Source organism: Notothenia rossii (assembly GCF_949606895.1).
Source record: "Notothenia rossii genome assembly, chromosome: 8".
Classification (NCBI taxonomy): Eukaryota; Metazoa; Chordata; class Actinopteri; order Perciformes; family Nototheniidae; genus Notothenia; species Notothenia rossii.
Window position 1 is genome coordinate 33,104,599 of NC_136906.1, and position 13,802 is coordinate 33,118,400.

The window sequence follows — 13,802 nt, forward strand, 5'->3', positions numbered from 1 at the left end:
CGAGAAGAAACGTTCCCTTTCTATCGTTCCTACAGCTTTCCTCTTTTCATTTTGTGAGGTTCATTTGGAGCATTTCCGCCCCCAGCTGGTATGGAGTGTCTACTATGTTTCTCATTATCAATATTACCATTATTTTGTTCTTAATGGATTTGAATCATATACAGTCTATAATTTGAATGAATGAATAACATCCAATGTGGGGGCCCTTTTGTAGAACATCTATCAGATCATTGCATTGCTTTTTTCTTCCTCGTATTTATGATATAGTAGAAAATGCTACATTATAAACTACTTTAGGAGTGCTTTTCAGTTATGTCTAATCTCTCATGTTTAATTACTTTAATCTCTGTGAAATCATCGCCCTTTTTTTCCTCTTATGTCTATTAAATACTGCTTTGATATCTGGTTTGCTGAAACTCATTGTGAAATTAATGTTATTATTTGTGTACCCCCTTTTGCAACCCTTTCTGCAATTGTATCCACTTTGATACAAATACTATCCATTAAAGGTGTTAGTCAATCCCATGGATGTATGTCAATCCATAATTTGACTTTCTCCCTGTGGTTGTTATGCATAGTGGAAAAGACTAATTTAGACTCATTTCAAGATAGCAGTGGAAGCATGAAAAATACTTCATCACAAGTAAGAGCCCTGCCTTCTAGCGACAAGAGAATGAGTATACTGTCAGATAATCGGTTTCAAGGATTCATTTACTATTCAATCTCCAACTATGTTATGTTTTGTTTGCATGTGTTACGTAACTCCAGACATCCTCATTCACACATTTTCTTTAAAGACCTTTTAAAGAAGTGAATCACTGTATTATCAGCTTTAAATGAATGTTAACTTGAATACAGGCACCTCATTTGACACATTTATTAAAGCAGCTTATACCATGACAGGCTTGCAAATATTGCTAATTAAAGACACAGGAATCCGACTTCATTTACAATTACATTTTACAACTTTCAGCTAACAGATGTTTCTCTTTCAGAATATTTCAGTCTTATTGTATTATGGATACAGAATCTGTCTTTTACAGCATCATACAGAAACCAATATGCTCAAATGAAAGTAATGCTGTAGTGTTGGACTTCTATTAGGAACATTCAGTAGGAATTTGTATTCAAACATTTTATTTATAGTTAAAGCAGCTGCTTTTATAGCTTGTCGTGAGCTTTTCTTTCACATTCTGAAATACATTGGCTGTGGCTTTGTGTCACACATACACACATACACTGTACATTGAAATCGCAGTGAGTCACATTTAACAGACAGATCAATATAAAGCTAAGAGAGCATGATATTCAGCTAAACACATGGACTTACCTTAGATAAAATAACCTATATCATATGAAAATAAATACAATATATATTGAATTTGAAAGTATCTCTGTTGAATGATAAAATGAAGACATGAGGTCTCTTTACTAAGATGAGTGACACTTCAAGTCCCACTCGTTATTCACCCATCACCATGGAGACTGACTCACCCACCCAGCTGCTGTGTTATATGATGTGCACAACTAATAACAGGGAATATGTTTGGCCTCCTGTACTAAAACAAGTGTATTGCATTGTGGGACAAGGTGATCCCTCCTCTATACTACACTCTGTGAGAGCTGTGTAGGCAAAACACTTCAAACACATGTTTAAACACTTCACTTAAAGACTGTGTGCTAGACTAATGGGCCGTGGTGATGAAGATAATACTTACAACCTGAGGAGGAATCATAAAGCTTCCACCAAAACAGCAACAACACTTACACTCCATACACTTAGCAACCATTAGCAACCATGAATTACTGACACAACGGAAACCACTTGTCACTTCATCATTGAGTCAGCCTTAACTGTTAAGCACAGACAGCACAGGGAGACATTTGTACTTTGATGGCAGCAACTCATTTTCAAAGCGTACATTAACCATTTTAAAGGTCACTTATTATGCAAAATCCACTTTTTCATGTCTTCTATACATCAACATGTGTCCCCTCTGTGTAAAGAGACTCTGAAAGTTTCAGGAAAAAAGATTCCCTCTCTTTTTGTCCTGATCCATATATATAAAAAACTGTCTGAAAATGAACTGATCAGATTTTGGCCACTTTATGCTGTCTCAACGCCCCCCCCCCCCACCCCTTTATCACCTGAATCTCCTCCGACAGTACCATTGTGTTCTTTGTAACCAAATACCTCTCAGAGGAGCGTGGGGAGGGGCTCCTTATTTTCATCTAAGTAACAGACAGAGAATCAGCCATTTTGAAACAGGGCTGAAACAGAGGGGATTATGGGATGCTGCAATGATCTGTTTGGTGTTTCGAGCCAAACACTTCAGAGACATGTTTTGTATATATCTGAGACCTATTATATATTGATGAAAAACAGTATAATAGGGGACCTTTAAGCAACAATGGAAAGGAGTTATTCCTCACGCGACGGAGCTGTTTTCGCTCCTTCAAAAAGCAGACATGAGAAGACCAAAACTAACAGTAATTAGTCCATCACTCAATACTTTCACAAACACACTGTTTGTATGTGGCTCTCAGCTCAAAGCCCATCGGTATCTCCTTCAGATCTTCAAAACTATAACTTTTGTCATTTCCTAAAACAGCCAATACTGCATTGTTTTCTACATAAAACTAAGCAGTTCGAATTCTACCATATTGTAATGCTCATCCACCTTTATTTATTGCTGACCCTATCCTGATAAGAGTACATCAGAGCCTTGCTTTGCAAGTTGGCAGTTAGCATGTCTGATAAATAGCTAAGAGAGCTGTGACTAACTCTTGCTCACAAATTGTGGCTAGCTAGTGTTATAGCTGTTAGCCTGCTAGTCTTCACTATGTCACCAAGGGTCGTTTCTACATGATGACCCAGAATGTTTAAACTTGTGTGAGATAGTTAAGGGTAGAATAGGTCCAAAGACATCAAGTCTGGCAAACTTTTCACAAAGGTTCACATATTGACGGTCACCTTTTGAACACGCATGAATCTATATCTAATATGAGGTTAGCTGCTCCACATTTGAATGTAACAGGATTCAGTAAGATACATCGATTTTTGATTTAACTGGGAAGATAGACAATACAATTATTTCTCCAGCTAAAATCTCATAAGCAACTGTATTAATCTCTTTTCATGGTATTTGCTGACACTATGAATTCAGAATATCATCAAAATCACCCATATCCTTAGTTGCTGGTTAATTAAAAATACAACTTTTGACTTTTGATAAAAACTGTATCCACAAGTCAGTGCTGCACCTTATAACATCTAGTGATGAAATATTGCTGACATAACTCTTACTATTACTATTTCATATGGCAGTGGTAGCGATAAAACAGCCATTCTCTCTGGCCTTCTAGTCAGAGTGGAGCATGACACCTGGCTATTCCCTGTGTTTTAGTTTTTTATATTTCTGTTGTAAATTATTGTATTTTATTGTGATTGTAGTAAAGTGTTTTTATTACATGTACAGCACTTTGGCTCGACCAAAAATCACTTTTAAATGTGCTATATAAATAAAACATGATTGGATTTGATTTGATTGATATCTGGATTAAACACTACATTTAAGGAAAGCACAACTATCTAACGGTGTTCAAAGTTCACTGTTGGGGGGTTATAAAAGAGGTATGGGTCCCCTGCATGACCAATCACAGGCTTGTCTCAGGACTGTTGGCCATGTCTCCATTTTGTGTTGGCTCTTTCAAGAACTTTTCGACTTCCTGTGAGTCCACTGTTAAACTAGCTGGCCTGATCCTCTCTTCTGTCTCTTTGTCTATTTCCTCTTTCTCCTTCAACACCTCCGTTGTCTCCTTTTCTTGCTCCTCTCTTGCTCCCTTCTCTTCTTCGTCATTGACGTCTGGACCTTTGCTGCACTCCTCTGTCACTGTGATGTTCTCAAGCTTGTCTGCTGATGCTGAGGGCTCTTTCTTGATAAACAGGAAGTTACATGTAGCCAGGACGACAGCTGCCAGGACCACCTCGCATCCTGCCAGCAGGAAGATCCACATGTAGTTATGGGTGGCATCAAGAAGCCGGCCTGACAGAAAAGGAGAAGACAGATGAGAGGATTACTTAGGTTACCAAACATGGCCTAACTGTGTACTGAATAACAGGGGAGAGGAACACATGGATAGGTGCATGGACTTTGTTTTGGTCCGATATTGTTAAGCAATCGAATACTGTAGCTTGTCACTAATCTTCAGAGAGTTAGGAAGCAGACGTGGTGCCTGAAGCTAATCATTCTTCATGAAACTGAATGTATTAGGGTGTTGTTCAATGACTTGTGAATAATAACCCTCCCCAATAAAGTATTATGGTTTTGTTTCTGTCTGCATTTACCTAAATGAGCTGAAATTAATTTGGCGAGCTTTGAGCAATCAGTGCATGGTTGACGTTCCAAGCACCCAGTGGAATCTAGGGAAGCAACACCTTGGGAGTTAACTGTTAAAATCCTTTCTTTTGGCGCCACTAGATGAGACCGTTTTGGCCTTTTAGTAGCTGATAAGAGTTCGTGTTTAATAATTTCCTTAGTTGTAACAACTATTATCTCCAGTACTAGCTGTATCTGACAATATAAAACCCCAAAAAGGCTCAACTACAAAAGCCCATCACACAAATTGCCTACTTGTTCCTGTTTTCAATGGACTCCAAAATCAGTAGTTGCAACCCGCGGTCATGTGGACAGATGCTTTATGTCATTACTAAAACTAACTATGTTTATTAAGAAAGTGCTTTTAATGTTTTTGCACCTTCATCTTGGTGTGAGCAACAGAGACACATTAAATAATACTACTTAAAGACCCTGTGAAGTGTGCACCTGTGCATGATCTGTTATGCTAATACGTATAGTAATGACCAAAATTGTCCATTGGAACCCAAATTAAAAGATGCTGGAATAGCAACGAATTTGACGAGTTTTGAATTTGCCGGGGAAATCTGCAGTCGACCTTCGCCTTCGTGGGCGTGGCTTGCGATCTACTGCGTGACTTCACGAGATGGACGCCGCCGCACTGTTTACATTCACCACCGTTCATTTTTTCTCTTTTTCAAAGTCGAATTTCTCAACGTTTTTGAGCTAGTATTTTCCTGGAAAGTGTGTCGGAGTCGACTGGAAGTGATTGCCAATCGAGAAAACCTGAAAATGGAGGCGACAGTGAAGAAAGAGGGATGAAAAACACAGGGGAAACGATGCATTGCCGCTGGCTGTAGTAATGTCAAGTCTGCCGAAGTGGCGATGTTTCTGTTCCCAAAAGATGAAGGTGAGCCTGGCTGGTGTCATTGTTTCGTAGATTCTTTGATTGATCATGATAAATAAAGGCCACTGGTCGATTCGAGAGAGAGAGAAAGAGAGACTGAGAGAGTTACAGGGTTGTCGTTAGCATCTGGTGCTAGCTCGGAGCTAACGGAGATTAGCTGTTTCAACAATAAGGAGAGGGAGAGTGCTCTCCTGTGGGACTGAGAGAGATAACGTCAGCTCAGGGAGGTAAACTGTAGCCTAAGTTATCTCAGTGGGTTTGGTCATCTATGTAAACAAATATTTCCATCTATGTAATATTAGTTGTATAAAATAGGTTAAGAAATCCTTCCAATGTTTTTTGATTATTGAAATATATGTTTCATATGAGTGTTGAGAGCTGTATCCATAAATCTCTTAATGTTGCCCTCAAAGTGCACCAAATTGATCACTTTCCTCATCTATCCTGTCCGAAAAGCTGTCCAAATCAATCATTTCTCTCACACTAGTATCACTTTCCAAAGTCTCCGCCATGTTTACAATCGCAACTGGGTACATCTTGTGACTTCACAGCCACTATCGTCTGCAACTTCCGTTAGGCTCAGACGGCAAAATTAATAATTCATTCATTCATTAATTATGAATTATTACAAATTATTTTAGCCATGAACAGGCACAATGATATGTAAGGAATGAAACTGCCATTTCATTTTGGTGCAAAAACATGCACTTCACTGGGTCTTTAACTTGCATGGAAAATAAAACAGGATTAGAGACTATCTGACCAGTAATTGCACATGTCCTGGAACAGACACTGCTAATTAAAAGATAACAATGTAATTTGCAGGTGTTTTTCAGTCTGTTGCTTGCTCTTTTTTCTAAACTTCACAATGCTGTCTTGGCCCCTTTCTATATCTCAAAGGGAAATACTTTGAATAAAGATAATGAAGGTTAGAAAACATTTATGGGTTGTAGGCTCTATGCTGGCCCCACTAGCACAGCGATGGCTTCCATAAGCAGCACCAGGCCAATGGCACTGGAGAACTTCTCTGTACCAACTATTGCCATGAGAACCTCAAACTGCAGGGCCCCCACCATGCCATAGGAGAGGCCAAAGAAGATGCAGAAGATCACCAGCGTTGTGTAGTCGTTGGCCTGGGGAAAAATCGTGACACGAATTGTAAAGGACAATCAAAATGTAGGGTTAGCTTTGAAACCAGACTTTCCAGTTGATAACGAGTTAACCATTACCAACCTGTGATCCGATGAGGTCAGTGATTCCGTTGAAGATCATAGCAAAGCTGAAGAGGTAGACGCAACGAGGACGCACCCATTTCATTCCAGCTATCAGACCGCAAGTGGGCCTTGCAAACATGTCAATGAAGCCCAGGATGGAGAGCAGAAGCGCTGATTTGGTGTCCTCATTCCCCAGCTCCTTCGCATAGCTCACGACAAACACCGGCGGCACAAAGAGCCCCAGCACCATGATGGACGCCGCCACGGTGTAGATGACAAAGCCACGGTCTTTGAACACAGAGAAGTCCAGCAGTTTGGCTTTGGGCTTCTTCTTCTCTGCTTCTTCTTCATTGTCCTGTTCCAGCTCCTTAGACTTGAGCGTCTTTGGAGCAACCAAAGGCCGCATCAGGGCCGCGCACACACAACAGTTAAGTAGAATGCCACCCAAGATGAGGAAGCTCCCCCTCCATCCGTACTGGTACTGGAGAACCTGGCCCAGTGGAGAGAGGCAGCACAGAGCCGCAGGGCTTCCTGCAGCCGAGAGCCCATTGGCCAGGGGACGCTTCTCACTGAAGTAGCGGTTTAGCATAATGAGCGATGGTTGGAAGTTCAGGGCTAACCCCAAACCTGCAGTAAAGGAAAAAAAGTTCCTTATATTCTTTGACCTTCTTTAGGCAAACATGCATTTAACTGTCTTGTTTTGTAGGGGATGTGTTCTTATAGATGTGTCACATTCTAAAATACTTTATACTTTATGTCAGCTTGAATGACTGAGTATGGTAGGTTTGTTCAGGAGAAATTTCAGCAGAGCATCAAACCTGTTATGACCCCAGTAGAGAGGTAAATGTGGATAATGCTGGTGGAGAAGGAGGCCAGGATCATTCCCAGAGAAGCGAGGATGCCTCCCACCAACATCACTGGACGACAGCCGAAGCGGTTCACCAGCACACTGCACAGAGGACCTGATGAAGAGGAATAGACTGTGTGTGTGAGCAGAAAGTATACGGGCCTGATAAATACCTCAAATGCGGCTTTCACACCAGCGCTTTTCCCTTTCTAGCTCCGAGCTAGAGCTTTTCTGGTTCAGCTCCGGTTTCCCTTTTCTACTCCTGCTCTGTTCACACCGTCCAGAGCCCAACTGGTGCAGCCGCTGCTGCGTCATGACGTCACCGTTTACATCGCTGATTTGCTCCCCAACGGCGCTCACAACAAAAACAACAGCAACGGGGGACTGCGTCGGGTCGATGATCGTGTTGCTTTTAATCACACAAAGTCAGATTAAATAAAATAACGACTTCTCCAAACTTATACTTTTCTCCAGAGTGCCGTGGTTCATTGTTTATTAATGTGTTTCAGCGGCATTTACCGACCGCGGCACTGCTGGCTGCTCTTCCACGGGAGTTTATTCTCCCGTTAGCTCCGGGTTAGCTAATACTTTAGAGCGGCCTCTCTAAAGTATTCACTGTCTGACTGTCACACAAGCAGCTGATACATATCCCCAATTCCCCTTAAGTATGTGTGTCAGTCTGAATTGACGCTGTTTGGCATCACAACGCTGTTATTAAATTGTCTCTGGTATAAAATGGGTGATAGCATAGCAACTGAAGCTAAACTGACAACTTGCTATTGCTAACCTATTGTGGCATAAGCCGTTTTCTACAGGCACATTTTACCGGCGTATTTTTCATTATGATTCTACTTGTGATAGTCGGACAAGACAACCTGTGCAGCCCATGTATTGATTCCATCCGATAGCTGCTATAATACAAAACAAAACGTCTGCCTGCTCTCCACAATGATCAATAACAGCAAACGGATGGTCAAAGTAAGGTACAAATAAACGGAATCACACGAAGCCTGGTTAGTGTTGCCTGACTTTATAAAGTGGGTTTCTTTTTTAATAAATGTGTGGTTGCCTTCTAGTCACTTTGCTCAGCACTACTGCTTGTAGGCAGGCATGACGAGACTCTTCAGTCGACCCATGTTCAGGGGAGGTGGGTTTAGTTTCCTGCACGCCTCGACGTAAGCGACGCCGCCTCTTAGCTCCGAAGCTCTTGCCTCTAGACCGACAATTTTTGGGAGCTGGAAGTGAACCGGATTCCGGAGCTAAGAGGCGGCGCCGCTGCGGTGTGAACAGGAAAAAACTGTACTTTTCAGGCTCCAGCTCCAAGCCGGAGCTGAAAACGCGTTGGTGTGAAAGGGGCAAAAGAGAGAAAGAGAAAACCAGTTGTACTTGTTATGACATGTAACACTATTTATCTCAATCGTACATTGCACTCGATAATAATATAGTAATATGAACAAGTATTTAGTTTTATAATAATCTCAATACACAGGTACACATTTCGAAAATCAACTTACTGGTATTATCATTCTGGTCGAGAGTTAGATGAAAAACAGTATACTTTCATGTATACATACATGTGTGTATTTGGAGTGCCTTGAGTGTACAGTATATGTATTGTACTGTATGTGTATTTTACAATTTGTATTGTACTGTATATGTATTTTACTGCATGTATATTGTACATATGTTGTACTTTATGTATTGTATTGTATATTGTATTCTGTGTATATTGTATTTTATGCGTATTGTACTGTGTTGTTATTGTACTGCCTACTGTACTGTGTATTTTGCACCATGTGTGTTTATAATACTGTGTACTGTGTACCGTTTTTGTATTGTATTGTGTATATTGTAATGTGTGTATATTGTACTGTGTGTGTGTTGTGGTGTGTATTGTACTGTATGTGTTGTACTTTGTTTCTATTATCCTGTATGTGTATTGAGCTGTGTGTACTGTAGTGTGTATGGGTTATACTGTGTGCATAGTGCTGTGTGTATTGTGTTGCTTTGTTTCGTGCTGTATGTGTATTTAACTGTGTGTATATTATACTATGTATAGGTGCTGTGTGTGTAATATGCTGTGACCTACCGGAGCCGTAGAGCATGGCCAGCAGGATGGAGGAGATCCAGGCCGTGTCGCTGTACCCAACATCGAACTCCCTGATGAGCTCTTTGAAGAACACACTGACTGCTTTAGGGAAGGCGTAGGAGAAACCTGTGATGACAAAGCAGCTGACCAGCACCGCCCACCCCCACCCGCCATCTGGAGCCTTCACCCCCCCTGGACCCTGCTCCACCGCCGCGCCGACCATGGTGCTCTAGGGCTGTTGCAATGGAAGTACACAGAGAATCTAAAAACAAAAAAAATATCACTACAAGCAGTGTTCAATCACTTCTCTTGAAGTACAGTTCATTCTGCAACGTTTTTGTCATGATAATATGGGCCATCAGCAGTTAGAACTCAGTAATCCAAAGTGTATACGCAAAGCATTTAACATGACCACTTTGAACACGTTCACTTGTCTTTAGCTTCACATTGTTTGCCCTTAGAGCCCCAGATGTGTAGAAAAAGGATTCAACATTATGCACTTCATCTGTTGGTAGGGATCATGCTAACAGTTGGTCAGAGAGGCCCCCCTAACAGGTCATCATGTGTACCAGCACTGGTTGGCAGAGCAGGGCACAGGAGTTCCAACAGAAATGAGATGATCCAACAGGAACTAGAATAAAAAGGATAGAAAGAATAGTTGCAGTTGCTGTTACTACTGGTGTCATTGTTTACTGTGTACAATGATAACAGTTGCACATTTACCAGCCAAATTAAAGAGACAACATTTAATTCTCAGTGGAAGCTGGTGACTAAAATAACAGTTTGATCATCTGTAGCTCGCAAGCAAAAGCTCAAAGGATGCCTACATGCTATAAGGTTGAGGCTAAAAGCTAACGTGTCCAATGCGAAAACTAAGCATCCTCAACATTCATCCATGTAAGGCATTGAAGAAAAAAACAGCAGTGTTCTTGTCCCGCAGAGTAGAGCTAGTCGATTCTAGTACACAGGTGGAACGACTCATTAGATTTTTTACGTGCCTTAACAGCAGCTAACATCTATGGGAATCAGACAATCATGGAAGGATTTTCAGCCACTTATCAAATATGGTGGTTCTATATAGGCCTATTCAAAATGTTTGTACTGATATTTTGTGCTACCATTTTGAATCAATCACTATTACCTGATTATAGACTATTAAGCATGAAATGGACTGGTATGATTTAATCTGAACACTCCATCAATAGCAGTTTAACTGTTTCTAACATTTCAGCTCATCAGCTTCAGTATAACCAGTCCAGCAGTTACCAGAGCAGCAAGTGTGACCGTGTATGACTGTGGGACTGCACCATCTTATTCTTAGCAATGGGACAGCACTGTGTGATTAATAGTTCCTGGACTCTGGAGCCAGACATGGCTTTTACCACCACAACTGCAATTTAGCACCTCGTCCCAGAACATGGGACAATTCTCTCTAGACATCTACAGATCGAAGCACTAAAGTCATTTTGGCTGAGTGAGGAAAAAGCCAGTTGTTCTATCAGCTAATTTATAACCTCTTAAAGAGCTGAAGGGGTTGAGTTGTGTGGGAAATGCCAGCTGGGCTCAGGACAATTCAGCCAACAATCCAGTGTCTGTGGGTAACATGATCATTTCCCACCTCATGCTAACGGGAATGTGATGTTACCAGTCAGTCCCAGGGTAAATATGTTTCATTCGTCCTCTGCATCTCTCTTCAAGTTACACTGTGTGCCAAACATCTAGTTATGGAGGCTGCTTCACCCATCAGCAAACAACTCAGGTACTCTCAGATTAGCAGACGGTAGTGGCTTGAAGTCCTCAAATATCCTCCCATCAACAGCGAATGATGCATTGCTTTTGGATGTGTTGAGAATGTGTGCTGTCTCGTCAATTGTGTTAGTGGTGTTTGTTTTATGTCTGTCATTTCATGTTTAGTCAGGTATGTAATTCCAAGTCTAGTCAGGTTTCTATGTAGAGTCAGGTTTTCATGTTACTTCACGTCTTGTCTGTCTATTTTATGTCTGTCATCTCTAGTCAAGTCCCCATGTTTCATGTCATGTCTAGTTTTCCCATTTCCTGTTTTATTTTGTACTTACCTCTTGTCTTTCTTTTCAGGCCCTGTTACTTCCTCACTCTGGGTGTTTTTCCGCCATCGTCAGCGTCTGCCCCGCCCCTGATTGTTTCCACCTGTTCCCAATTCCCCCTTGTATAAATAATCCTTGGTTGCGTTCCAATAGTCCATTTAGTTTAGGAACCTTCCAAACCAAGTGAAATGACTGAAGTACGTCAGTGGCAGCCATGTTAAATGCCGTTCCAATTCTCCAAATGAAAGGAAAGGAGGTTTCAAACTTCCTTTATAACCTCCTTTAGCTTAGGAACCACTGGACCTCCCTTACCGAAAGGAGGGGTCCGGGGGTACCCCCCCGGGAAGATTTTTTTATCATTTTAAAGTAAAATGCTTCAATCTGGTGTACTTTGAGCGCCCAATTAGAGACTGATCTAGGGGGTACAACTCTAAACACCCATATGAAAAAGATCGGTTTGCATTTTATTAATCAAATAAGTAGGTATGTGAACATTTCCAATAACCTACCATAGCCAATAACAAATACATGTAACTTATTTTATTTGTGTTGTTCATTCATATCTTATTTTACCAGTTAACATTGATTTATTTATGTATATTTTAGAAAATCTCTCCAGTTTTAAACCTATTTTTTATGTTTACTCTCCTATAGCATACATTGCAATAATTTCAAACCTGTTTTTATTTATCCTAATAATTATAAAGGTGTGCCTTGGAAATATTTGTTTACATAAATTGTGATCAAAACGTTTGAGACCCACTGAGATAACTTCGACTAAAGTGAACTATCTAAGCCCTCAGAGTGCTTTACCTCACTGAGCCTCTCAGTCTGACAGGAGAGGACTCTCCCTCCACATTATTGTAGAAACAGCTTCTTATATCCGTTAGCGCAGCAGAAGCTAACAACAATCCCCGCCGGTACCGCGGTATCCCCTCTCTCTATCTCTCTCACTTTGGCTGTGAGCTGCGGGCGCCTGCTAAGCCAACATCCCCCACTTTCATCACTTACAGCGCCCATCATACAGGCCAAATGGAAAATGTAACCGGGGTGAAAAGGGTGTTATCTTTACTTAATTATGAATGTTGTTACATCAAGGCTGAAAATTCGTTTTTTTTATTATTATATCTTGTGGAAGTGCAGATCCCCTTTCCTCCACCAGGGGGTGCTGCAGCACCCTCAGCACCCCTACTTCCCACGGCCCTGGGTGTTTATTAAGCATTTTAAAACGTATGTGGTAAGTTGCCAAAGTGCTTTGTTTTGAACGTTCATCAGTATTATAATCAAAAAGAGAAATATGAACGTTAGTTTTTACTGAAATGATCAAATAAAGTCAACATTTCACTGAGCTGTGTGGGGTTTGTTCAACTTTTAAAAGATGTTTGAATGCTGATATACACAGTGATAGGTGTTAATTACTAACGTTTATAATAAATACATTTGTATTGATTTTAAGATATTTTTATACAATCATACATATGGGATCATTTGTATTAATGTGGACCGGAGGGATAGGGTGACGAGCATACATTTCCCTTTCCTTTTTTATTTCAATTACAACTTTGGTCATGAAGAATATATTTCTCTGTTGTCCACGTTCATAAAGCATAAAACAACAGCATCAGAGCACGGTGCAGAGCCTCTAGATGAGTCCCTCGTTCTTATTAAACATCCATGTAGTCCGTTGTATAGAGAGGCGAAGTCCCGCCCATCTACTTCCGACCCATGGGACCCCGGAAGCGGAAAATTATACATTGACGTCAATGGAGAGAGAAAAGTCATCTTTCGATCCCGTTTGAATTGTGCCACGAATGACACATATGATGTTTGTCAAATTAAAAGAACATTTTGCAAGTCAAAAAAATAAAAATGTGTCGTAAAACTGTGAAGTTACAATTTTTTTTGTGTGAAACCGCTCAGTGAACTACAGGTCTCTGGTCTCGCACAATACGCGTCACCATCACAAAGATGGCTGTCACGTTAGTAAATTTCACCTGTTTCTTTCAGAATGAGGCGAAAAAGTATAAAAAGAGGTGAAAATCACTACAAGTCTGGGCATGTTGAGAGCTGTACATACACGAAAGGGAGCGGTTCTGTAAGAGCCAGCATGCGGGACCGGCTTTACAAGGTTTCAGTGAGTAATATGAGTGCAATGTCTAAGGTTAATGTCAGCTAGCTAACAAGGTACACTAACGTGTTTTGTTTTAGCAACTAGTTTTCTCCTTAAGAACTTTGTGGTGTCTGTGTATGCTGTGGATAACATTAGTGTTCACAAGAACAAGATACACTCCCGTGTTTTGTTTTAGTTGCTCTTCAGATTGAAG

General features: G+C 40.8%; 1 protein-coding gene across 1 annotated transcript; it reads right to left on the bottom strand.

Annotated features, from left to right (window-relative positions):
* Positions 1 to 862: 862 nt before the first annotated feature.
* Positions 863 to 13,169, bottom strand: slc16a3a (solute carrier family 16 member 3a). The gene is made up of 5 exons (XM_079646578.1): positions 9,416 to 13,169; positions 7,298 to 7,441; positions 6,499 to 7,106; positions 6,224 to 6,398; positions 863 to 4,046 (listed from the first exon to the last, which is right to left on the bottom strand). The coding sequence occupies exons 1-5, from the start codon at positions 9,636 to 9,638 to the stop codon at positions 3,658 to 3,660; spliced, it is 1,539 nt and encodes a 512-aa protein (XP_079502704.1). The 5' UTR covers positions 9,639 to 13,169; the 3' UTR covers positions 863 to 3,657.
* Positions 13,170 to 13,802: the final 633 nt, after the last annotated feature.